This window comes from Lacerta agilis, chromosome 4 (assembly GCF_009819535.1).
Source record: "Lacerta agilis isolate rLacAgi1 chromosome 4, rLacAgi1.pri, whole genome shotgun sequence".
Lineage (NCBI taxonomy): Eukaryota > Metazoa > Chordata > Lepidosauria > Squamata > Lacertidae > Lacerta > Lacerta agilis.
In genome coordinates, this window is record NC_046315.1 from 21,825,030 (window position 1) to 21,852,957 (window position 27,928).

Genomic DNA, 27,928 nt, shown 5'->3' on the forward strand with positions numbered 1-27,928 from the left:
CCAGTAGAAGTGCTGTTTAGCTTTTTATGACTAATCTCCTAATTGCTGTTGAAGATTATGTATCCTCCTTAGTAAATATATATATAAAGACACAAAACTTTTAAGAAACATACTGTCAGATTAGTTGGCTTTAGTATGCTATCAAGCCATTGAGGGGGAAAGGCTGCAAAGGCTCTACAAAGCTATAAACTACACAGTATACTGAAGGTTACTTTTTCAGTCTCTTTAAAGAGCTTCAGATTCTTAACAGAGCTCCAATGTGTAGGCATTTGTCTCTCAATCAGTGCTTCTTACCACAGCAAAGGAGGAAGTTGTGAATACGAAACAGCTGCTTAATTTTCAAAGAAGAGTTCAACCTCTATATCTGTTAATTATGCACCTCTGTTTTATGTAGTGTGCCATCTGCTGACTGAAAAGATAATAGTTTAGTTTCCTACTGCCTCTACTACTGCTGTCATTAATTATGAGCATGTAAAGATATTCTGAGGGACGCGGGTGGTGCTGTGGTCTAAATCACAGAGCCTAGGGCTTGCCAATCAGAAGGTCAGCGGTTTGAATCCCTGCGACAGGGTGAGCTCCTGTTGCTTGGTCCCTGCTCCTGCCAACCTAGTATTCAAAAGCACATCAAAGGGCAAGTAGATAAATAGGTACCACTCCGGCAGGAAGGTAAACGGAGTTTCTGTGTGCTGTTCTGGTTCACCAGAAGCGGCTTAGTCATGCTGGCCACATGACCCAGAAGCTGTATGCTGGCTCCCTTGGCCAATAAAGCGTGATGAGCGCCACAACCCCAGAGTCGTCCATGACTGGACCTAACGGTCAGGGGTCCCTTTACTTTTACCTTTACCTTTAAAGATATTCTGAGTACTGTTCACCTGCCAAATTGACCCACAATCTTACCTCACTCTTTCTACTTTAAACTATGAATTATATTTATGTAATTCAAACAAGGATTAACTACGTCATTTTATCTGTCTTACGGCCACTGAATGTTCAAAATTCAGTTGAGAGAGTCACATTCCCTGAAACTGGTTGAGTATTATGCATATTGACAAGAAAATATAGTTGAGATATGCATGTTCTCCAAATAAGAAAAATAAATAAGAAAAATGATATTTATTTTTCACTAATATATGTATTTGTATGCACACTTTCCCATTTTGTATACTTTTTTGTTGAAATGCACTGCAAAATTTTTAGTGAAGGTTTTGAAGATAGTTCCATTTCAGTTCACATACTGTATTGTTATAGGAAGTACTATTTAGGTAACTGAACCAAATTTCTCCCCCATTCCTACTGGAGTTAAGTCTCATTGACTTTAATTTCTTAGAATCATAGCATTGTAGAGTTGGACGGGGTCCCAAGGGTCATCTAGTCCAACCCTTTGAAATGAATAAATCTCAACTAAGACCCTCCAAGGAAGGAGAGTCCACCACCTCCCGAGGGAGCTCCATTGTCAAACAGCTTTTCCTGATGTTTAGCCGGAATCTCCTTTCTTGTAACTGCTTTGTCCTAGTCATGTAATGATTCCTCGCCCACACTGATGGACCTGTTCAAATAAAATATCCCTCCCCCAGATTCTATACAAATTAAGGGAGGATTGAGAGTGGATCTTGGGTTTGCAGGTTTTTCTTTCCTGCTCCTCCCTTTCCCACACTTCATCCACCCAGGAAGAAGTTGCCAGGGAAATGGATGGATCTTGCATTTCTTTGAATGAAAGAGCTCCCTGATCCTTCAAGTGGGAACTTTAATTCGCAGACCAACCTGTCCAGTTAGTATTCCAACTCTTAGAATTCTATGATTTTGTGACAAACTCTGGGGAACTCTGTGAGTCAGTGAAGACAATACTAAGTTATATGGACTAATAGTCTTACTCTGTATGAGGCAGCTTTTTATGTTCCAAAAACTATGGTGCCAGAGAAGGCTTTAAATTGAGAACAGAACAAACATGTGGACAGGATGTAGTTCTTGAGCAAGGAAATTCAGAAGTGAGAGCTATTGTTCACCTCCAGGAGTTGAATTGTTTTGCACTTTATAAAGTAAATAAAGTAAGGTAATAAATAAAGAAGACTGATCGCCGAAGAATTGATGCTTTTGAATTATGGTGCTGGAGGAGACTCTTGAGAGTCCCATGGACTGCAGAAAGATCAAACTTATCCATCCTTAAAGAAATCAGCCCTGAGTGCTCACTGGAAGGGCAGATCTTGAAGTTGAGGCTCCAGTACTTTGGCCACCTCATGAGAAGAGAAGACTCCCTAGAAAAGACCCTGATGTTGGGAAAGATGGAGAGCACAAGGAGAAGGGGACAACAGAGGATGAGATGGTTGGACAATGTTTTCAAAGCGACTGGCATGAGTTTGGCCAAACTGCGGGAGGCAGTGGAGGATAGGGGTGCCTGGCATGCTCTGGTCCATGGGGTCACGAAGAGTCGGACACGACTGAACAACAACAACAAAATAATAATAATAATAATAATAATAATAATAATAATAATAATAAACAAATAAACAAACAAAACAGACCAAGAAAGGACCAGTTTTGTATGTATAGCCCCACAAACTCAGACATCAAATCATTGACTGGAAATAAAGGGACGGTTAAGTCCAGTCGCGAATGACTCTAGGGTTGCGGTGCTCATCTCGCTTTACAGGCCGAGGGAGCCAGCATTTGTCTGCTCTGCAGACAGTTTTTCCGGGTCATGTGGCCAGCATGACTAATCTGCTTCTGGTGCAACGGAACACCAACACCAAAGCAGTGCGCAGAAACACCATTTAGCTGGAAATACTGACCATCATTTCAATGTACCATATTTATTCTTATCAAGCTAAGGCAAACCTTAAAAATATTATAGTTCTTCTCAATAATTATTGCACAAATAAAGTATTGGAATCTGAAATCCAGTTGTTTTATTAATGAAATCAAATAAGTTATTTAACACAGTTATTTCGCAGGGATTTTTTCCTAGTCTGCGTCTGCATTGGATTTAAAGTAGTTTTAATTGCTTTTATAAAAATGAAATCTATTTACATGCATTTTACTGTTGCTATTTTATTGTTAAGTTGCTTTAAGATTGTTCATAGGAAGTGATTTACAAAACAGAAATAAATAAAAATTATATCCCATTCAGTCATGCTTGCCAATTCTAGAATATGAATTTTAACTTACTGGCTTTTGAATTTAAATATTACATTTGGAAAATACTCAGAACTGGTAAAAATTAATAGGATTTATAATCCTGTCTTTATATTAACATACTGCATATAATAATACTTAGCCAGATATAAATTACAGTGGTACCTTGGTTTGCAACCACTTTGGATTACAACCGTTTTGGATTACAACCATGTAAAACCCGAAAGTGCGTGTCCCTTTTTTTATTACAACCCCCCTTTTTTGGATTACAACCAATTCTTTGGGGGGGGGAGGCCCCATTGGTGAAAGCGCGCCTTGGGTTACAACCTGTTTTGGTTTACAAACACTCCGTAACGGATTATGGTTGTAAACCAGGGCACCACTGTATCTGCTTCGTTATCTGGTTTTTAATGTCCTTGCAATTATGTTCCTGTAATAAATGCTTATTTTGGTTAAATTACTGAAGTTCTGTTCTGGCTTGTTGTGTAGTCATTGTCATTGGGCTTAAAATATTAGAGCAGAACTCTCAGGGAGTAGGCTGGGAGAAGCTTGACATCACTATGTCAAAGGAGGAAGAGAGGTATTTGTTTCTTGCCAAATCCCAGAAGACTCCTGGTGATGTATTTAGTAGCTGCTATATTATAATAAGTAGGGAACGGTGGCAGAATTTCCCTTTTAGATTTGAAGTACCAGTATTAAAAAAGAAGAAGTGTAGATTTGGTCCATAAGAAGTCATAACTCAGGTTTTAAAGCAGGAACTTGCCAGAACTCAGTTCCAGCACCTCTCATTGCCATTATAAGAGAACAAGGGAGGTGTTCATGGTAAGTTCTGGCACGAGTTTTTCTAGAAAAATAGCACTGGATAGGAGTTACTATATCAGCACAATTTTGATTTTGTGTCATATATCCACTAAGACACACAGAACTTGCTTGTCAGTCAAGTTAAATTAAAGGTGTTGTTCAGTGAACAGAATTCTATTATTTGCTCTGGAAGCTATAGATTGGCTGTAAAAGTTGAGAACATCTGGGAGCTGGAATAGCTCAGTTGGTAAGATCATGAGACTCTTAATCTCAGGGTTGTGGGTTTGAGCCTACGTTGGGCAAAATATTTCTGCATTTGTAGGAATCTACAATTCTATGCCTGTTGTCTTTGTCCATGGAGTTTTCTTGGCAGGGATACTGGAATGGCTTGCCAGTTCCTGCTCCAGCAAACTATGGCAAGTTCTTAAAGAAATGGGAGTGCCTGATCACCTCATCTGTCTCCTGAGAAATCTCTATGTGGGACAAGAAGCTACAGTTAGAACTGGATATGGAATACAGTGGTACCCCGCAAGACGAATGCCTCGCTAGACGAAAAACTCGCAAAACGAAAGGGTTTTGCGAGTTTTTAGTTGACTCGCAAGACGAATTCGTCTATGCCTGTTTTTCGCAAGACGAATTCGTCTGGCGAGGTACCACTGTAAGCTGGCTTACCTTTTCGCTCTGGTCGGGAGGGGTGATGTCCGCGTCCGCCATTTTGGATCGACTGTGCATGCGCAGTCGATCCAAAAGGGCAGACGCGGACAACATCCCTCCCGACCGCAGCGAAAAGGTAAGCTCCGCTGCCGGTCGGGAGCCGCGGAGCTGCGTTTTAAGACTGCAGCGATCGCTGCAGTCTTAAAACGCAGCACCGCGGAGCTCCGGTGCCGGGAGGGAGGGGGCCGTGGGATCGTGCCCAATGTCGGGCATCATCCCACGGCCCTCTCCCTCCTTCCCGGAGCCCCGCCGCTGCGTTTTAAGACTGCAACGATCGTTGCAGTCTTAAAACTCGGCGGCGCGGAGCTCCGGTGCCGGTCGGGAGGGGGCCGTGGCATCATGCCCGATGTCGGGCATGATGCCACGGCCCCCTCCCTCCCTCCCGGAGCCGCGGAGCTGCGTTTTAAGACTGCAGCGATCGCTGCAGTCTTAAAACGCAGCACCGCGGAGCTCCGGTGCCGGTCGGGAGGGGGCCGTGGCATCATGCCCGATGTCGGGCATGATGCCACGGCCCCCTCCCTCCCTCCCGGAGCCGCGGAGCTGCGTTTTAAGACTGCAACGATCGCTGCAGTCTTAAAACGCAGCACCGCGGAGCTCCGGTGCCGGTTGGGAGGGGGCCGTGGCATCATGCCCGATGTCGGGCATGATGCCACGGCCCCCTCCCTCCCTCCCGGAGCCGCGGAGCTGCGTTTTAAGACTGCAACGATCGCGGCAGTCTTAAAACGCAGCACCGCGGAGCTCCGGTGCCGGGAGGGAGGGGGCCGTGGGATCGTGCCCAATGTCGGGCATCATCCCACGGCCCTCTCCCTCCTTCCCGGAGCCCCGCCGCTGCGTTTTAAGACTGCAACGATCGTTGCAGTCTTAAAACTCGGCGGCGCGGAGCTCCGGTGCCGGTCGGGAGGGGGCCGTGGCATCATGCCCGATGTCGGGCATGATGCCACGGCCCCCTCCCTCCCTCCCGGAGCCGCGGAGCTGCGTTTTAAGACTGCAACGATCGCTGCAGTCTTAAAACGCAGCACCGCGGAGCTCCGGTGCCGGTTGGGAGGGGGCCGTGGCATCATGCCCGATGTCGGGCATCATCCCATGGCCCCCTCCCTCCCTCCCGGAGCCGCGGAGCTGCGTTTTAAGACTGCAACGATCGCTGCAGTCTTAAAACGCAGCACCGCGGAGCTCCGGTGCCGGTTGGGAGGGGGCCGTGGCATCATGCCCGATGTCGGGCATCATCCCATGGCCCCCTCCCTCCCTCCCGGAGCCGCGGAGCTGCGTTTTAAGACTGCAGCGATCGCTGCAGTCTTGAAACACAGCACCGCGGAGCTCCGGTGCCGGTCGGGAGGGGGCCGTGGCATCATGCCCGATGTCGGGCATGATGCCACGGCCCCCTCCCTCCCTCCCGGAGCCGCGGCGCCGTGTTTTAAGACTGAAGCGAGTGAACAGCAGCGCTGCTGTTCGCTCACTGCAGTCTTAAAACGCGGCTTGGCTTGGCTCCGGTGCCGGTCGGGAGGGGCCCCCGGACTTTTTTTCCCATAGGAACGCATTAATTAAATTTTAATGCGTTCCTATGGGAAAAGGTGCCTCGCAAGACGAAATTTCCGCAAGACGAAGAGTCTTGCGGAACGAATTAATTTCGTCTTGCGAGGCACCACTGTAACTGATTGGTCCAAAATTGGGAAAGGAATACAAGGCTGTATATTGTCTCCCTGCTTATTTAACTTATATGCAGAATTCATCATGCGAAAGGCTGGGCTGGATGAATCCCAAGCCGGAATTAAGATTGCCAGAAGAAATAATAAATAATAATAATAATAATAATAATAATAATAATAATAATAATAATAATAATAATAATTTATTTGTACCCCGCCCATCTGGCTGGGTCTCCCCAGCCACTCTGGGCGGCTTCCATCAAATATTAAAATACATTTAAAATGTCACAGTTTAAAAACTTCCCTAAACAGGGCTGCCTTCTGGTATTTTCTGAATGTCAGGTAGTTGTTTATTCCCTTGACTTTTGATGGGAGGGTGTTCCACAGGGCGGGCGCCACTACCGAGAAGGCCCTCTGCCTGGTTCCCTGTAGTTTTGCTTCTCGCAGTGAGGGAACTGACAGAAGGCCCTCGGCGCTGGATCTCAACAACCTCAGATATGCTGATGACACAACCTTGATAGCAGAAAGTGAGGAGGAATTAAAGAACCTTTTAATGAGGGTGAAAGAGGAGAGCACAAAATATGGTCTGAAGCTCAACATCCAAATAACTAAGATAATGGCCACTGGTCCTATCACCTCCTGGCAAATAGAAGGGGAAGAAATGGAGGCAGTGAGAGATTTTACTCTCTTGGGTTCCATGATCACCGCAGATGGTGACAGCAGTCACGAAATTAAAAGACACCTGCTTCTTGGGAGAAAAGCAATGGCAAACTTAGATAGTATCTTAAGAAGCAGAGACATCACCTTGCCGACAAAGGTCCGTATAGTTAAAGCTATGGTTTTCCCAGTAGTGATGTATGGAAGTGAGAGCTGGACCATAAAGAAGGCTGATCGCCGAAGAATTGATGCTTTTGAATTATGGTGCTGGAGGAGACACTTGAGAGTCCCATGGACTGCAAGAAGATGAAACCTATCCATTCTGAAGGAAATCAGCCCTGAGTGCTCACTGGAAGGACAGATCCTGAAGCTGAGGCTCCAATACTTTGGCCACCTCATGAGAAGAGAAGACTACCTGGAAAAGACCCTGATGTTGGGAAAGATTGAGGGCACAAGAAGGGGAAAGACTGAGGATGAGATGGTTGGACAGTGTTCTCGAAGCTACCAACATGAGTTTGACCAAACTGCGGGAGGCAGTGGAAGACAGGAGTGCCTGGCATGCTCTTGTCCATGGGGTCATGAAGAGTCAGACACAACTAAACAACTAAACAACAACAACAATTCTATGATTCTGTTCTAAAAGACAGGAATCACAAGTTTCATTCTCTTACTTTCTGATCCATGTTTTTCTTTGTAATATCTAAATCTGTAGTCATATTATCAAGATCTCAATCTAGAGAGGGAGAGAGAAATTATCCATCTCAGATGTTTTGATTTTCACATCACGTATTTCAAAGAATGAGGAATATGAAACATGAGTCACTTGTATTTCCTGTCACCACCTCTGCATGTCATACATCTGAAGCTATTCAAGGTCACATAAAAAAAAAACCTCTTCTTAGTTATGGACTCAGCAGTAAGCCTTGGATAAATTGTTATTTCTCAATTTCAGATCTCCATCTGTAAAATGGGAATAATAGTGGCCTCTTTCTCAGGAGTAATCAAGAGAAAAGATATTAAAACTGTTTTCACACATCAAAAGATCTCGGTTATTAATAATAAATTTGTCGTAATAAAGTCAGTGAGACATAACCATTTAAATCCATGTAGTTCACTTTAATTAGTTATTTGTGTTGGTACACCAGACCACAAAGACCAGGTGCAAGCCTTACCATTTTTACACAGAAACAAGTCCTATTTAATTCAATGGGGCTTGCTCCCAAGTTTAGGGTTGTCAGCATATACAATACTGTAACAAATAACAACTTGCCATTTCAAATCTTAAGCTTTCTGCTTTATGAACAGTATATAGCTCTACTTGTATTATCTAAGAAGAGAAATGATATTTTAAAATTGCTTGTTGCCTAAAACTGGTTATACTGGAAATCAGTGTTAGAAACTGAGATATAAAAGCCAGGAGCTAAATGTTACCTTAAACCTAGATTATGGACGGAATAACAGAATGTCTAGGTGTGCTTTTTTATAAGAAGAATACAATGCGCCTATTTTGAAACTATTCAACCCACACATGTGGGCACCTGGAGGCATAAATTACAATTAATGTATCCTCTCCTACCCATGCAAACCCATCCCATAGTTTGGGTGTCACTAATGCATGGGATGCGGGTGGCACTGTGGCTTAAATCACAGAGCCTAGGGCTTGCTGATCAGAAGGTCGGCTGTTCAAATCCCTGTGATGGGGTGAGCTCCCATTGCTCAGTCCCAGCTCCTGCCCACCTAGCAGTTCGAAAGCACGTTAAAGTGCAAGTAGATAAATAGTTACCGCTCCAGCGGGAAGGTAAACAGCGTTTTCGAGTGCTGCTCTGGTTCACCAGAAGTGGCTTACTCATGCTGGCCACATGACCTGGAAGCTGTACGCCGGCTCCCTCAGCCAGTAATGCGAGATGAGTGCCGCAACCCCAGAGTCGGACACGACTGGACCTAATGGTCAGGGGTCCCTTTACCTTTACCTAATGCATTGATAACTGGTGAGATCCACTGTCTCAAGGTAGGGTTGCAGCTGACGCAAGGCAATCCTGGCCACAGCCATAGCTGAGCCTCCCAGTTAGCAGCGTGTCCAGGAGCACCCCCAAGCAGCTGTAATACTTTGCACTTTAAATTGCCACAAGATCCTCATGATAGTTTTGCTGCATCAGACTAACACAGCTAATGGAATGTTTCCCTTGTTACTATTCTGCTGTTTGTTTTCATTACTTAATTTTGTTACTTGATTTCCAGTCAATACTCTTGATCTATAGATGTTGTAAAATGCCAGTGCTGTGTACTATTTTAATGATGTCACATACAGTGGTACCTCTGGTTACGAACTTAATTCATTCCAGAGGTCTGTTCTTAACCTGAAACCGTTCTTAACCTGAGGTACCACTTTAGGTAATGGGGCCTCCCACTGCCGGTGCACTGCCAGCTCACGATTTCTGTTCCCATCCTGAGGTAAAGTTCTTAAACCGAGGTACTACTTCCGGGTTAGTGGAGTCTGTAATCCGAAGTGTTTGTAACCTGAGGTACCACTGTATATAGGACCCATGAGGAGAGTGTGGGAATATTATAGTTCTCTTTGAGATTTTCCTGACAATAATTACCATAATCCTAGTATAAAGATATGGAGTGTTTGTTGAGCAAAGGTTAGGTGCATTATAGGGCTACCCTGCAAGGACAGCAGAAGGCAAATAATGTGCACACTGCTTCAAGAGGCAAGTGTAACAGTGAGTCACCGGTGGAATCTATACACTTATGAAAAAACGCTGTGAAAATGCTTTTTTTTTAAATTGTTTTGAAAAATACATTGAATTTTGCATAGCTCACTGTCTCCATCTAGTTTCACATTTGTTTATTGCACTTTACAAACACATTTAAAACGCTTTATTTGCAGCTGTATAGCTGAGTCCACTATCTCTTCTCAGTGTTTCATGTTGCTGGCTCAGCATACTGGGTGGCCGTCATTGGAGGAATGTATATACCTCTCTCTGCCTATCCTCAAAAGAGGCAGCATTGCAACCCAAGTTTGCCCTCGTTCACCCCACTGAACTTCCTTAGAAACTAGTCTTGTAACTTGGTCCTTACAAAGAGGGCATGCTGAGCAAGATTTGAGACACACAAAAAAGTCCTGGGTTGCAATCGTACACTGACACAGGAGTAAGACCTACTGAACTCATTGGGACTAGACAGGTAGAGGACTGAGCTGTTGGTTTTATTACTGCCTTTTCTACATCTGCTTCTTCCAGATTTTTATTCACCTTGCTTGACAGCAAACTAGTAGGAGAGTAGACAGCCCACCAACCTAAAAATTACACTTACCAGTAACTGCAGTGAAACCAAAGAAACCAGCGCAGGGACCAAACCCTGCAGCATATCCAGATACCTACTCAAGCAACACTATGACAGGACCTAATGATATTGTGGATGGCATCATGGGCTTATTCACCTGCTCATTCCAATATGATACATGATATCATCTACCAGAGATGCCCTTCTGCATTCTACAAAGAACCAGTGGGTTGGTCCTCTCTACACAGAAGAACAAACGGCTACAAATCTTGACACCAGAAACAGTAGTAGTCAGAAACCATTATGAGTACATGTCAACATGCAAGGATATAACTGTCAAAGGAATCTCCAAAAGAGACTCCAGTGTGCAACCACTGAATTACTACAGAGGAGTCTTTGTTCAGGAGCAGGGGTCACTTCCTCTTCTGTCTTCCTGACAGACCAGAGAAGCCCTGTTTATCATGGGGTGCGGAGGGATTACAGATTTCTAATCCCATGTACCAATACCAGGATATTTGTGCTACTATAATCCATGGCTGGCACAGTGGAGTGGGTGTCTCTCGGCTGCCATTCTGACAATGGCATTGCTGCTGCTTACCTGGATGATGTGGGAATGGGGCTGGGTGTTGACAAGGGCAGGGCTCTGTGGGTGCAATTTTTTTTAGCAAACTGCTGCCACCCTACCTAATTTCTGCACCATCCAAGTGAATAAAAAGGTAAAAGGTAAAGGACCCCTGGAGGGTTAAGTCCAGTCAAAGGCGCCTATGGGGTTGTGCCGCTCATCTCGGGAGCCGGTGTTTGTCCACAGACAGCTTTCTGGGTCATGTGGCCAGCATGACTAAACGGGACACCATGACAGAAATCAGAATGCATGGAAACGCCATTTACCTTCCCGCCGCAGCAGTACCTATTTATCTACTTTCATAGATGGCATGCTTTCGAAACTGCTGGGTAGGTAGGAACTAGGACAGAGCAACAGGAGCTCACCCTGTCATGGGGATTCGAACCGCCAACCTTCCGATTGGCAAGCCCAAGAGGCTCAGTGGTTTAGACCACAGTACCACCTGCGCCCCTTTCATATCCAGGTGAGTGGCAGTGACAGCACTGTCAAAAGTGCAGCTCCACAGCAGCACCCATCTCAACAGCCACTCCTGGTTATCACCACTTAGGAATTCTCAGTCTAGCCATTTTGCTGTTATGTAATTATCACCGCCTGTTCTTTTTGCATATCTCTTCTCTTTGACCTCTCCATTCCACTATCATAGACTTCATGCATTTGATTAAGCAGAGTCTATGCATGAAAACCTTTGTTAGCCTTTAAGGTGCTTTGTTGTTTCTCTTGCACTTAGGCTGATGGATATTTTGGGATTTCTTTGATTGATATATTATTTTAAATTTTTGTATTAGGAATAAGTAGGAAAGCTAGGCACATCTGTTACCATTTTAAAAGGAAACAAATAATTCAAAGGAAAAAGACTGTGGTGGTAGTTTAACTAATTACGGTATACAATTGTATTGACACAGTCCCATGAACTGCATTCCAAGCATTATACCTGAACCTTTTCCAGAATGAATAGTTGCATAATGGTACTTTTCCACAGTTCCATATGTTTGAAAAGCCCCTACATGGAAATTGTAGGGGGGGGGAATACTAGCTGGTGTAATATGTGCAAAGGTGCATCATTTTGTAGAATATCAGCCTCTCTGAACAATAGGCCAATTTATTTAGAAGCAGAAGTTAGGCCTCTATATTCTGTACATCATTGACTGGTGAGGGTATGATAAGGTAGAACCACTGGGTTAGATTCACACCATGTTATTTGAACTTGGGTTTCACTGAAATCAATGTGAAACTTTTGCATTTACATGGGAAAATGCTGAGTAGACATGATTAGGATTGCACTATTGGCCACAGTCCTACTGATTTCAATGGGAAAGCTTATTCATTTACCGTATTTAGATAATTTATATACACTACCACCTTTTGCACAAGCCATACAGGTAAATGGATAATACACATAAAATAACAGTATCCTTTAAAAAACACTTAACCAATTATTAAAGAACCAAGGATTAAAAACCTAGCTATAAAAATACCTAGCAAAAGAATTAATTAGCACCTTTAGAGAAGACAACTAACATGCAGGTTGCACATCCCAAATTGTCAAAGCAGTCTACTTAATCATTGTTGGCAATGCTCATAAGACAAGATGCCATATCCAAAGGGCATCGGGGAGCAAATAGTTTGTCTATTTGCCCAAATTCAAACCATCTATGGTATACTGAAACAATGTAACATCGAACCTTGGTTTATAAAGCTGCTTGTTTCAATTAACCATAGTTAGAATTAAACGGTTCAGTGTTCAAATGTAACCCTAAACTGTGGTTAATCAAAATGGAAATAAAAGCTTCCAATTTCTGTACAGCCACACTAGAGGAGCAGAAGGGAGCGAAATCACATGACCCCAAGGCTTATCTAGCCTCATTCCTGGAACAATAAAGTTTATCACCACATTCAAGAGCAGCCAGTAAGCCTGCTTTGGAGATACTGACCAGGTCTCCCCCCCACACTCCTGCTCCCATCTAGCTGAATCAATTTATTTTATATCCAAATATTCACACGTGGCATTCCGCGAGCAGGCCAAGACTATTTTGTTACATTGGGTCTTCTGTTGTTAATTATGTTATATTTGTGCTAGTTTGCCGTTTTCTTGCAATCAGTTTTCATGATTTTAAATTATTGTTGCTGTGTTTTGAGTTGAAGTCAGTGAAAGGTGATGTAGAAACTTTGAAAATGAAATAAATTGGCAAAGTATTATGAAATTGGTAAAGTAATATATAAAGCAATTTATATACAAAAAAAGCATTATTAAAAAGTTATTGATAAAGTTTCAAGAACGGCTCGTAGAATAGGCCTACCATAGGCATTTTAAACAATCACTAAAGTCATTTGAAAAATACATTCTTTCAAGAAAATCTCTTTGCAAACTTGTCTTTAAGCTGCCCCAAAGCTGTAGTGGTGGTGATTTTTTGATGCAAGGGGATTTACATAGCTATACCTCTAGAATGTGTTGCAAATTTGTGATGCAAAAATACCTAATTATCAAAGGAGATTATAATTATATACCCTTTCATTTCAGATAGAGAATAATGAATTATGACAACCAGGATAGTCTGTGTTGCTGTAATCTTAGATGACTGCTTGTATAAACCTCTGAGGGAAGCATAATTCATTTACAATTACCGGTACATTGTAAATACAAATCCCTGGTGAAAATCAATGTGTGCCTACAAACTTTGGACTAGTAGAACTGATGTGGTCAAAACACATCACCAGTGCCTCCCATAGCACATTTTCCTAACCCCAGTGCCTCAACAGATGTACCGTCAAGTACTTCAGCTGGAAACATTGTGAGGTTCAAACCAAAATCCTGTAGGACTAAATATGTAAATTCTCCACATACATAGAAATCCATATGGATACTGCTAGGTTTCAAAAGGGAAACATTTGTTGTGGCTTCCTTATACCGTTTAGCACAATGCATCACATTCCACATTATGACTTTAAAAATTGGCTCTCTTGCATGAAGCACATCAGCCCAATTCAACTCAACAATTTAAGACCCTTGTGGTTCCTTCCAACTCCACAATTCTAAGTCAATAGTATAAAGGTTTAGAAGTCTCCCTTGAAAAAAAGCTATATATACCAATTCACTTTCAGAGCAGTGAAGTCCTACCTCATAGATGATATTTTCTCATGCACCTCAGCCCCAGGGAGGAGGTCTCAAGGCACAACTTCACCTTCTTCTCAAAGAGATGGAGCAGCAGTAAACCAGGCTTCTCCTCCCAGGGCTCTGCTTAATGAGGGAAAGATGAAGCAGTAATGGAAATCACCTATGAATGCAGCACTTATCCCCCACTATCAGATGCTGCACCCACAAGGGATTACATGAAAGCCCACCAGAAGCCAGACTCATCTGTTGGATGTCATATAACAGGTTTTCAGTTAATCTGGCTAGCTCCAATACAAAGCACTAACTTTCATCTACTTATAGGGATGCTTCGCGTAATTAATGTCCAAATAATAATTGAATTGCTCTTCAACTGCTTTGCTCCTTCTCTGATACAATTTAGTTCCACTCATGGTAATTTGCAACATGATTTAGTAGAACACTAAGTGGGTCTGCCACATTAGCAGAAGACTGCGGCTACATCCTCAATAATCTCAATGAATATACATTTACTCCTGAGAATAGCAATTTTTAGCAGCATAAATCAAAGCCACTACAGCTAAAATTAAAATATTCCTCAGAATTCCAGGACAGCCACCTTTTACCGGTAACTTCTATTAATTATAATTATGGTAACTTCTTAACACAGGGGTTCTACCACTGAGTTAAAGAGAATCTTGTCCAAGCTTAATCTTAGGAACAGGTAGAATATAAATTTTAATATGTAAATAATAATTCATGTACTGGTTAAACCAAATTGTCCATTCTTGCATACCACTTTTTCTCAAGCACTCTACGAGGGGCTACCTTTGAAGGTGACCTGGAAACTACAACTAATCCAGAATGCGGCAGCTAGACTGGTGACTGGGAGCGGCCGCCGAGACCACATAACACCGGTTCTGAAAGACTTACAGTACATTTCTAAGCACAATTAAAAGTGTTGGTGCTGACCTTTAAAGTCTCAGCCCAGCATACCTGAAGGAATGTCTCCACCCCCATCGTTCAACCCGGACACAGGTCCAGCTCCAGCTCCAAGGGCCTTCTGGCGGTTCCCTCACTGTGAAAAGTGAGGTCACAGGGAACTAGACAGAGGGCCTTCTCGGTAGTGGTGCCTGCCCTGCGGAACGCCCTCCCATCAGATGTCAAGGAGATGAGTAATTATATAACATTGAGGAAACAGCTGAAGGCAGCCCTGATTAGGGAAGTTTCTAATGTTTGATGCTTTTTTGTATTTTTAATATTTTGTTGGAAGCAGCCCAGAGCAGTTGGGGAAACCTAGCAATATGGGCAGGATATAAATAAAAAAATATTATTATAAGCATAATTTCAAAATTATTTACACAAAATGAAAATGAACATTAACAGCAAAATTTCCAAACTGCATTAAAACCATAGTGTGGAGTTGGAATTAGACAGCCACTTTTGCCTTTTTATGATAAGCACAAGATGAAGTATATAAAGAATTGAATTCTCTGCAGGGATCCACAGTGTTATAGACTAAAATACATTTACCACCAGCTGCAAAAACTTTCCCTTCCAAGCTAGCTACATTGGCGTCAGTAACTATCATTCAATGAAGCCCTGTTCAGACCTGTACAGATACTGTAACAGCATGTGGTAACTTCAAAAGTAAACTTCACAGTGGGATGATGCATTATCTGAATCTACCCTAGCTTATCTCAAGCTCAAATTTAATATTGGCATAAAAATAGCTCACAAACATAACAGAGATTTCATTACATATGTTTATTGACAAGCAAAGTGAAGATATTTACCAGTGTTAAGAGAGCGTCAATATTTCAGAACAGAAGCAAGTTAGAACAAAATTACTTTTTAAAGGCCACACTCATATTTAATAAAATGAAATTAATGTTATGGCAATTATTTAGAAGTAGTATTATAATTCCACCACGGTGTGGTTTAAATAAAGAAAACAAGTTCTCTTGCTGTTAAATTTGCTAATGAGGTTTTGAACATCATGTAGCTATTACCATAATGGAACCAATCAGTCAGTATAGCTCATCCCCGTCAACAAAATAGCCCAGAACACCATGCAATCATTAACAGAAACAATTGAAAAGTCATCATCGTAAAATGGCAGCAGAAAAACATCACCAGTAACCAAATATAAAACGATTATACAGGGCTGTGATAATTAATCCAAGCTGAAACTCAACTAAACAATATGGTCTTTACAGGTCTACAGTCTAGAAGAAGCTAGGGTAGTCTCCCAAAGGAGGGAATTCCAGCTGAGAAAACCCTGTGCCCAGCACCTGCCATTAAAACGGAGGACGAGGAACTCCTCTGAGCAGAGTCTCTCCTGCTGAAGTTTCTTCTGTATCTATAATTCTCTTATAACTTCACATTAAGACTAGGGCTAGGCGATACCTGATTTTCAACACTGTAATATATCACAATGTCTGAAATAAGGATGGAGCTATGTAGAGGCATTTGTTGGCTTCACACTTTTTCCTGCACCATGATTTTTGCATAGTATGTGTGCGCATGCACACACACATCATGATTCACTATATATTACCTGGTCAAAAATTATAAAGCCAGTATCACAATATGGACTTCAAACTGGTTTTGGATGATATACTGATATAACACCCAGCCCTAGTTAAGACATGGAGGAAAACTGAGCAGCTTGCCCCATGTGTATAAGTTATGCTACAAGAGGACCCTAGGAGTTATCAACTACACTTCCCACCTGTGAAGGCATCTGCCAAAGTTACTGGATCATTCCGTGTGGTATATAAAATATTGATATTTGTCCCATGGCCTGAGGCTTTCAATCTCACAAAAAGGCAAGGCAGTTAGTTGGTTAGCAATGATGAAAACAAGGTCATCAGTTTATCTACAGAAATATTTTAAATCTGATATAAATTGTTGCCAATAAGAATTCTTCTACTTCATAAGACTAAAAAGGGAAAAACTGATTTTAAAAATGCTTTTCTAATTTTTTTTGTGTGTATATTGAATATAGTACAGTAATCTGTGGCTGAGGCATTTGTTGGTTCAGCCTTCATAGCGGAGAGACATGCTTTGCATCCAAATGACTCCAGATCCAACCCTTGGTATCTCCAGGTAGATAAGACTCCTGTTTGAATTCCTAGAAAGCCAATGCCACTCAGTGTGGACAATACTAGATGGACCAATGATCTGATTTGATATGAGGAAGCTTTCTTGATTGGTTCAATAACCAACACATAGCTGTATAGCTTCTACACAGACTAGTACAAGAAATGTGCCTGCAATGGTATTTGAAACTGGAATCACTGTAGAGAACTGAACTAAATAGAATGAACTGATTCAGGTAAGATAGTAAACACAGCAGCCCAAAGGCTTATTTTTGAATGAGCTTCTCTTATTAATGAGCTGTATAGAACCCTGTTGAGAAAACTGTTTAGCTACCAAGCTATCAACATCATATGGGTCCTGAATTTAGTACTCAAGGCTTCAGACAACACATCTGGAACAAGTAATATAACCTATGGCATTGTAAACTGCATTTGTTTACTTGATTTTAGGAAAAGCTTTTTTAATCCCTAAAGTCACGTTGCAATTGGAAGAACAGTCAACAGAACCAGGTTAAAAACGACATCATCTTCCAGTCAATATTATATGTTCCTGTGTAGATTTATTGCCATCATAGACACCATACCAATGTCTATGATGCAAAGTTCATAATATTAAAGGCCCTTTAACATTAATGAAACAGACTTGTCTCCAAATAAATTTGCTTATAATCTCAATTGATCATAAATCAGGGTGTGATGGCTAGTACTCAACAGAGCAGAATGCAGCCCAAAGGACCAACCAGTCATTATTTTTGTCTCAGCCTAATCTTATATTCCCCAAAATGCAAGCTCAAACACATCTTGGACTAAATTAACCACAATGTATGATTATAACAAGCATCATTTTAAATGAATACCAACAGTGTTCTGTACTATTAATATTTAAGGGAGTGCTGATAAGAAGCCACCCCAGAGTAAAATTACTAAAATTACATAATAATTAGTAATTTCTGTAATACATGATGTTACTTAAAATGAAGGAAGTCTTGCATCAAATATGCAGTCCCACTGAAATTCATGCATCTGCCCCAAGGGTTTAGGATTGTAGCTTTAGATTTAAAAAAATTCCAGCCTTAATTAACTTGACTACAGTTATGGGGACTGACCAACTCTGGCATTTGCAACTGAGTCTTCCATGCTTTTAACATCTGTTTGCAGAAGAGATGCATGTGCCCATTCAAATACCAATCCAATGATGACTGCCCCTTTGGTTTAAAGATTATGCATATCGTCGGATTCAATTTCCTTTTTCAGTTTAGCCAGGCGTGCAAGACATTCATCTCGCCAGTGTCTTCTGGCATTTAGGTGTTCAGGGTCAGCTGGGGTCTTTTCACACATTGCCTGGTAAGAAAAGGTTAAAAAAAATATACAAGTCACAAATAGGAGAACTACAAGTAAGACCTGTAACAAAATGTTGCATTGTATCCTTCCACCTAAAAAGGTGCAAAGCAATTTCAATTTGTTGTGGAAGCAAAGGTCCTTTCCATTTAACCAGTTTATAGCACAACAATTGGTGAATCCAGGTATCTCCCATCCATCCAGTTAGGGCTACAGTTTTGGAGATATCACGTTAACGTTAGTCCTAGAGAAAGAAGTTTGCACAGGAATCATAATGTGTAGACTAATTTCAAAGTATTTTTTTAAAATAAACATCGGACAGTGTAAGAAACAACCATGTACTCTGCTTATAGGGTTGCTAGGTCTGCAGTGACGAGGGCCTATTTGTTTCAAAGTGGGATGCAGCCATGGTTTATCCTGTTTATTCTCATCTGGTCCTCAACAATGCCATTGTGATTTTTTATTTATGGTTTTCAGTTACAGTGGTACCTCTGGTTGCGAATGGGATCCATTCCGGAGCCCCGTTCGTAACATGAACAGATCATAACCTGAAGTGTCGCGTCTGCGCATGTGCGCAGTGCGATTCGGTGCTTCTGCGCATGCACAAAGCGTGGTTTTGTGCTTCTGTGCATGCGGTGCGCCAAAACCCGGAAGTAACCCGTTCCAGTACTTCCGGGTTCAGCGCGTTCGTATCCTGTGCCGAACACAACCCGCAGCGAATGCAACCAGAGGTATGACTGTATATACATTTCAATAGTTTTGCAGTCATTTAAACATTTCTAAAGTTGACTTCCTTCCTCCTCTTTCTGCGGTTCCTTATATTTATTTTTATCATTTCCTGCATATTTTAACTTATTCTTTTATTCATCTGCTTTAATTGTATGCTTTTATGAAACTGCAGGTTATTACAATAATCCTGCCAATGTCCTTATCTGTTTACCATTTGTTTGTCATGCCATTGCATTTTTAAGCAGCATAAAAGATTCCTGGTCCTTGGTCCTTGGTCCTTGAGACTTAAGTACATGCTGGGCATTTGACCTCCTTTTGTCTCCTCATAGACATTGTAAAGCAATTTGTCTGTTTAGATGTCATTTTGAGTGTCTCCTTAGAGAGGTAACTTACGTAAGGTGAAATACTTAAGCCTCTGCTTTTGTGAAGCATAAAGACAAGAATGGGCCTTGAAAGTTAAGAGAGACACTGGTGCCAGTAAGATAAGAAGAATGAGACAGGCTGTTCTGGGAAGATTATACATTAAAGGAACTAAATGGAGAATGTTAAATCGTCCTAGAGTGGAAAGAATGAAATGACTAGCAAGAAGAGGTTCAGCTTTGTATCATGGAAGCATTTTTGCCCAACGTGCAAGAGTGCTCCAGATAATGACAACCAGTTTGTTGAATTAATGAGGTGACCCAAATATTCCAAAGTTGAGCATTTCAATTTACCTCTGATGAAAATACAGAGTTAGGGTCCTTTGGGCATGTATAGTGGTTCCTCCACCCCCTTTTTTTTAGATCAAAATGTCATTGCCTTTAGTGACAGCCATATTGCCTTCTTATTTTGCATGTGGTTAATGTAATGATGTATGACGTACAACAGGTAAAAGTAGTGCGTATGCACAATTCATTCTGTATGCTACACTGCAGAAATGCCACCCAAAGTGGTAGCAGGCCATGAGCAATTGCTCATTGAGTCATATGCCTGCATTTCATGCAAACTGGGCCCAGGTTGACTCTGCTGATCTCAACATCTATTAATTTATACAGTATCGGAATTCATTATTCATTAAACTTCCAAACAAAAGCCAACTGATGTGTTAATTGTACCAAAAGTGGGTAAGAGCTGTTTCCTAAAAACAACTAAGATATTAAATGCAGGCTATAAGTTTGATGGATGTCATGTTACTCCAATTTGCACATGTACCTGATTGATTTTCTGTTCTGTTTCCCCTGCAAAATCCGGTATTGGCCCAAAGGTTTTCAAGACACGTATCATACCTTCACGGTATCTGTCACAATAGTTCAGCATTCCTGAAATACAATTGGAGATCTCTTGTTGGTCTTTCCTAAATAGAGAATTATACATATACAAAGAACCATAAAACCAACAGAATTTCAGACCTGAGAAGAATTTCAAACTTGAGAAGTACAAATCATGTAGACAAAAAGAAAATATTTACAAGATGTCTGAAGTAGCTGGTGGTTGTTACTTCACATAGATCCACTGAAACCAATTGATCTGCTCTGATTATATTAATGGATATCACCCATTGATATTTACTCCATCTCTTGAGCGATTCACTTGGAAGCATTAGCTATGAAATAATCCTTCTGTCATTAATACTACAGATATATACAGAGATTATGATGGGGGAGCTGCCTGAAGCATAGTATCCAATACAGTTTCCCCTACTTGTTTTGCAGGTGATATTTTTTTATAAGCTTAAAGTAATTCAGAAAGCTTGAAAACAAGCATATAATGTTACCACATAATGTGGAACCTCAAAAGATTAGGCACACACACAGGAGGTACTTTGTGTTAAGATAATACTGTGATAGGTAAATGAGAAAATGTCTCTAGAAGCACTGTATTGCTGGCAGGTTTTTTCACTAAAAGGATCTGATAGTGTTTCTTTCTCTTTTTAAGTGCTGCTATGCCAAAATTTTAAAATGCCCAGCTCTGGTATAAGAACTCACTGGACCCAAAATCAGCATTCACCATTATCATATTAAGTCAATTAGATATCCTTATAGTACTTCTCTTGTTAAAAAATGTTACGGGCTTCCTTTCTGTCTGTCAGCATTCAGTTCTCATGTTTCTCCCTCTCTCTGTGTTCTCACTGACTTGCTGTTGGCATTTGTTCTCTAATCACAAGGCTACTGGCACAGTGCCCTACAGTCAGTTCCCTTCCCATCTATGAAGGATTGTCATTGCAGAGCAAAGACTCTTACGACCCTACTCAGAAGCAAGCCCCAGTAGTGCAGACAGGATAGCAGCCATAAGTAACATCCTTGGGAGGAGCACCTAAAGGCATTCATTTTCCCCACAGTGAAGTCCATTTGGATAGTCTAGAGGTTTATGGGTTTGATTTTTTTTGCCATTCATCTATGCAGTTCTAGGAGACAAAAAATGTAATGCCTGCTTTATAAAAGGCATGTTTAGATGAATTCTGATCCTTCCAAAATAATTCATGTTCTCCTTTCCAGAACAAATGGAACAACCCAACAAGTTCCATTTGTGTAGTATCCCCAAAGGTTGAGAATAAGTCGGACCCAGCAAATGTTCACAAGTCTAAGGGATTGGAATTAATTTTCTTTTCTCAGTCAAGTCAGTGAAGTAACTCTTGTCTTTTTGTTCCTGGATCTGCAGCTGGAGATGTTTAGCACATGAAATGTACCAAATGGACTAGAACAGTCTGGCACAATTTACAGTCTGGCACAATTTTTGATAGATCAGACCAGACCAGACACAGCTCACCACAGGCTCAATTAACTTTGTTTTTGCTTTCTACCTAGAAATGCAAAAGTGTGTGTGTGTGTGTGTGTGTGTGTGAGAGAGAGAGAGAGAGAGAGAGAGAGAGCATGTGAGTAAAGCTCCATGCACATCACAATACAAAGCTGGAAGTTTATTATTGAGAGCCAGTGTGGTGTAGTGGTTAAGAGAGGTAGACTCATAATCTGGGGAACCGGGTTCGCATCTCCACTCCTCCACATGCAGCTGCTGGGTGTCCTTGGGCTAGTCACACTTCCTTGAAGTCTCTCAGCCCCACTCACCTCACAGAGTGTTTGTTGTGGGGAATGAAGGGAAAGGAGAATGTTAGCTGCTTTGAGACTCCTTCAGGTAGTGATAAAGCAGGATATCAAATCCAAACTCTTCTATTATTGTTTTGGTGGATCAGATATTGTGTAGGCCTTAGGGTGCTTCTATGTGATGACACTCTGAATTGTAAGATTAGTCACCCACAAGCTGCATGTAAAAAACAATTTTTACCAGGCCTGAATTGGGGATAAAGCTACATGCCAAAGCAGTAATCCTTTATCTAAACCCGATGCTCCTCTTTAATGAAGTACCTCATGCTGCCAATTCTTATCATTCATCATGGTGATGTTTGGAACAGCTTTTACAAATGGCCTGGAACATCCCGATAGTGAAGATTAAAGAACAGGATTTAGGTCTTAGATCTGACCTGTTAAACCGATATTCACGACAACTCCATATCATGAAACATTTGCCTTGGAAACTCCCATGTTTATAGAATCATAGAGTTGGAAGAGACCACAAGGGCCATCCAGTCCAACCCCTTGCCAAGCAGGAAACACCATCAAATTTTAGTGGAACAAATAGCATACCTTCTGCATTCAGATGCATGGTTTCCAGAGGTCCAATAAAAGCATACCGCATTCCCAAGCCATCGGACATTACAAGGTCCAGATCATCAGAAGATATTACTCCGTCCTGCATGGCAAGAACATTATGAATGTTGAAGAACTTCACAAATTCTACTTATTTGCTTAATCTTTAACCCCAGGGATGGAGAATATATTGAAAACAGAAGTTGTTTTTTTAATGTAACAAATCTGTTACTATTCTTAAATGAACCATATATATTATAGACATGTATTACACCACATACTATATTCTCTACTGTTAGCTACAGAGTTACCTTCCTGTAATATTATTACTGTATCATTATTTATCATATAGTATCAGTATGCTTTGTCTCTTTTATGGCAGTGGTGTGGAAGCAGTGGCCTTCCAGTACAACTTTATCAGCCCTAGCCAACAATTAAAACATCTAAAAACTAAGAACGGAAGCATCACACAGGTTTTCTGAGAGGTAAATCCAAGTATATTTGGTAGAGAGCGAAGAGTCTTTGGAAGAAGCAAGAGAATCTTGGATAGTGGTGGGCTGAGCTGGAGAAGTAAAGGTCATGTATTGGGATAGAAGAACAAGGTCATGCAAAGTTTTGAAAGTAAGGGCAAGGAATGGCGAGGAAGTCAATTTTTGGATTTAAGGGTAGGCAACTCATGATCGGGACACGAGTTACGCTGTGGTCTAAACCACTGAGCCTAGGGCTTGCTGATCGGAAGGTCGGCGGTTCGAATCCCTGTGATGGGGTGAGCTCCCATTGCTCGGTCCCAGCTCCTGCCAACCTAGCAGTTTGAAAGCACGTCAAAGTGCAAGTAGATAAATAGGTACCAGTTCGGCGGGAAGGTAAACTGCGTTTCCGTGTGCTGCTCCAGTTTCGCCAGAAGCGGCTTAGTCATGCTGGCCACATGACCCGGAAAAACTGTCTGTGAACAAATATCGGCTCCCTCGGCCAGTAAAGTGAGATGAGCCCCGCAACCCCCGAGTCGTTCGCGACTGGACTTAACTGTCAGGGGTCCTTTACCTTTTTTTTAACTCATGATCAGTCTAATGAGAAAGTTTGATGATTTGGGCGGAAGAGTACCAGAGACCAAGGTGAGACAATGGAAAACCACAGGAAAAAACTCCTGTAGTTCAGGTGAGAGATAACCAGGACATGGAGCAGTTTTTTGCGAAAGGGATGAAAAGGAAGAGCCATATCTTTAGAATGTTGTGAAGCAACATGACTTGGGCATAGGCTGAACATGGGGAACCAAGGAGATGAGTAAAAATTGAAATTAGGCTATATGCCTGTTCAACAGGCTTAATGTTAACACTATAAAAGGATAAGCAAAGTGTACAGAGAGAGGGGAAGGCTTGGGATGGAAGAAGTTCAGACTTAGATACAGTAAACAGTTTAATTTAAACTTGACATGGTAACAAAGCATCTGCACAGAAATATATGAGTAAAGCAGCTGGAGATATGGGATTAGAGTGAGAGGGAGAGATAGAGCTGGCTATCATCTGTGCATGTTGTTGTTGTTGCTGTTTAGTCGTGTCTGACTCTTCGTGACCCCATGGACCAGAGCACGCCAGGCACTCCTGTCTTCCACTGCCTCCCCTAGTTTGGTCAGACTCATGTTGGTAGCTTCGAGAACACTGTCCAACCATCTTGTCCTCTGTCGTCCCCTTCTCCTTGTGTCCTCCATGTTTCCCAACATCAGGGTCTCTTTCAGCGAGTCTTCTCTTCTCATGAGGTGTCCAAAGTATTAGAGCCTCAGCTTCAGGATCTTTCCTTCCAGTGAGCACTCAGGGCTGATTTCCTTCAGAATGGATAGGTTTGATCTTCTTGCAGTCCATGGGACTCTCAAGCGTCTCCTCCAGCACCATAATTCAAAATCATCAATTCTTCGGCAATCAGCCTTCTTTATGGTCCAGCTCTCACTTCCATACATCACTACTGGGAAAACCATAGCTTTAACTATACGGACCTTTGTCGGCAAGGTGATGTCTCTGCTTCTTAAGATATTGTCTAGGTTTGTCATTGCTTTTCTCCCAAGAAGCAGGCGTCTTTTAAAATTGTGACTGCTGTCACCATCTGCGGTGATCATGGAACCCAAGAGAGTAAAATCTCTCACTGCCTCCATTTCTTCCCCTTCTATTTGCCAGGAGGTGATGGGACCAGTGGCCATGATCTTAGTTTTTTGGATGTTGAGCTTCAGACCATATTTTGTAATCTCCTCTTTCACCCTCATTAAAAGGTTCTTTAATTCCTCCTCACTTTCTGCCATCAAGGTTGTGTCATCAGCATATCTGAGGCAATCTTAATTCTGGCTTGGGAATCATCCAGTCCAGCCTTTCGCATGATGAATTCTGCATATAAGTTAAATAAGCAGGGAGACAATATACAGCCTAGTCGTACTCCTTTCCCAATTTTGAACCAATCAGTTATTCCATATCCATATCATCTGTGCATAGGTGGTACCAAAAGCCATGCGATTTAATGAGGAAACATGGGGTCCGCATGTATCAACGCAGAGAGGAAAACAGAGGAAAAGCTGGAGATGATTTTAAAAAATACATTCACTTATCTTCTATTTATTTGCTTATTTTTAGAAGAGTGGGACATTGGCATGCTTGAAGAAGTGGGAGATAGGGGCCGATTATGGGAAGAGAGGAAGGCTACCAAAAGGAGAGATTGGATCACAGGGGACATAGGGAGGGGCAAGAATAAACTAGGTTAGTTAACTTATCAACTGAGATCTGGGGGGAAAGAGGAAAGGCAGGAAGTTCTTAAAATGTTTATTATGTTTTTATATATGTTGGAAGTTACCCAGATGGCTGAGGCAACCTAGTCAGTTGGGTAGGGTACAAATATTTTATGATGATGATGACCACGACATAGACAGCAGGGAGTGGGAAGAGACCAGAGTGAACAGCTTTGGATATCAAACTGTATACTTTGGATTATTAGAATATTTGACTTTTTAGAATGAGCATTTAAATTTGATGCTAGTAGCTACAACCAAAAAGACTTAGCAGCATAAACCATAATGAAGCTGCTCTGTACATTGTACGTAAGTAATGACTTTCTAGTTTATGCAAGGCACATTAGTGCAATCCTGCAGGGTGGGGGCAGGGCAGAGATTATAAGAGAGCAGAATTTCAGAAGAAATGTTAAGCGTTCTTGTCCCACTTTCACTTCTTATGAACAATTATGGTTTCCACTACAGTACAACTTTTGCTTTAAAAGCATTTCATCCAGTGTCTTTTAAAATGGAATTCTCCCAGGTATGCGTCTTCATGATTGGAACAAGATGATTGAATACAGACAATGCAGGTGCCACACAACTGCTATGAGAAGCTGCTTGCATCATGTAGGCAATTTGCATGGCTTCAACATGCCAACGCTTTCAGGAAACTCCCAAATCTCCTATGTGGCATCCGTCACGAAGTGCTGTTCAAAGCTCAGTTACATCTACAGGGTAAATTTCCAAGAAATAGCAGCACACCCTAAAAACAGGTTAGGACAAGTGCATCCTCTTGTCTGTTCCACAGGCTACTGAAAATTTCTATAAGGCTATCCCTAACATATTTACAAAGCTGGGGTTTCCCCCCATTTTTTATAAAGCTTAGATTAGAATACATATTCTTAGCTAAGAAAGTCACATTCCATTGTGGCATACTGAACAGCTTCTGTAGCCTAATAAAATTACAGAAAGGCAGCCCTCATTTCCAGAGGGCTACAGATACACAGCTCTGTCCCTGTTTAGTTGGCAATGCAGAACTGTAACACTAATAGCAGAAACCACAATCCTGCATCACCAGTTGAACTGGCATGTAATTGCACGTTCAGTGAATTGTGCTGTTTGGAGCCATTCTGAAGAAACAGAGCTATGGTGGACATTTTTCTAGAAGTTATATAAAAAGATACGCAGCAATATACCCGTATTTTTCGCCCCATAAGACGAACCTGACCATAAGACGCACCTAGTTTTTAGAGGAGGAAAGGGGGGGGGGGAAATCAGCTCACAGTTGTGCAGCTTCTTTTGCAAAGGGGAAAAGCCCCCCATTTTAAGGATTAGCTCAAAGTAGTTGAGCTTACTTTGCAAAGGGGGGAAATCCTGTTTTTATGGGGTTCAACTCACAGTTCTTCAGCTTCTTTAGGAAAGGAAAAGGAGCAGTTTCTATAGTTTCCAGACAGATAATCTAATCAGCCAGTCACATGTCTCTGGGGAAACAAACAGCCTCCTTCTACAGAACATTCAACAATGGAGGCCTGGGCAAGGGGGCGGGGCCAGAAAGGGAGCCAGCGATCGACTACACATTCACTCCATAAGACGTACAGACATTCCCCCTTACTTTCTAGAAGGAAAAAAGTGTGTCTTATGGAATGAAAAATACAGTAGGTCCCTGCAGAAATACCGTCCAGAAAAAAATTATGCCAATGGCCAATCTGACATACCACCATACATATATACTCTCCAGATCATTCCATTAAAATGCACCTTAAATACCAAAAGCAGTGTTGAAAGAAGTCCTTAACAGGAGTTTGGTGAATTCCATTCACTGGCAATTTTCTCAGTTTCTTTGTAGCTTGCAGATATCAGGAACTCTACAGTTTTTTTTTTTTATCATTGAGAAAATACAATTTTCCTCCTCCTAGTTAGCATATCTACTGCTATGCCACATAGAACGCGGTTTTGCAAGAGTGAAGAACACCTACTATATAGTGTTCAAGACTTGACATGATGAGTAAGTTCTTAACATTTTCATCAAATAAACAGAAAAGTATTCCATGCTCTGCTAGGCTTGCACTAGCTAGCCACCTTCTTAAAGGAGTTACAAACAGCAACGTGACTATTTTCCCACGACAGGGCTATCTTCCATCCACTGTCTGTGGTCTGAACAGGTATAGGTGTTGGATCAGAGCTAGTGAAAGAATAATGCTAACAGTTCTTTCAATTTGGGGATGGGGAACCTGTGGCCTTCCAGATCCTGTGGGAATACAACTCTCATCATCTCTCACCACTGGCAGATGTTGATGGAAACTGGAGTCCAACAACATTTGGAGAGTCACAGGTTTTCCCATCCTCACCCTTAAGGGAAAGTGCTCCAGTTCATAATTCCTGACAGGCCAGAATGGAAGCCTTGTAGATCTGTTTAGGCCTCTCTGAGGCATGGGGGGGGGGGTTTCAGAAG

The 27,928-nt window shown here is 41.8% G+C and overlaps 1 protein-coding gene and 1 long non-coding RNA gene across 2 annotated transcripts in view; one reads left to right on the top strand and one right to left on the bottom strand.

The window, feature by feature from the left end:
• The window catches only part of LOC117045333, a 48,490-nt gene that overhangs the window by 13,674 nt on the left and 6,888 nt on the right, over positions 1-27,928 (top strand). The gene's annotated exons all lie outside the window — the stretch shown is intronic.
• The window catches only part of CRYL1 (crystallin lambda 1), a 34,874-nt gene continuing 24,558 nt past the window's right edge, over positions 17,613-27,928 (bottom strand). The window contains exons 6-8 of the mRNA XM_033146297.1: positions 22,728-22,833; positions 20,302-20,408; positions 17,613-18,384 (exon numbers count right to left, since the gene is read on the bottom strand). Of these exons, the coding sequence (XP_033002188.1) occupies positions 18,256-18,384; positions 20,302-20,408; positions 22,728-22,833 (342 nt within the window). The 3' untranslated portion in view covers positions 17,613-18,255. The remainder of the gene's footprint in view (positions 18,385-20,301; positions 20,409-22,727; positions 22,834-27,928) is intronic.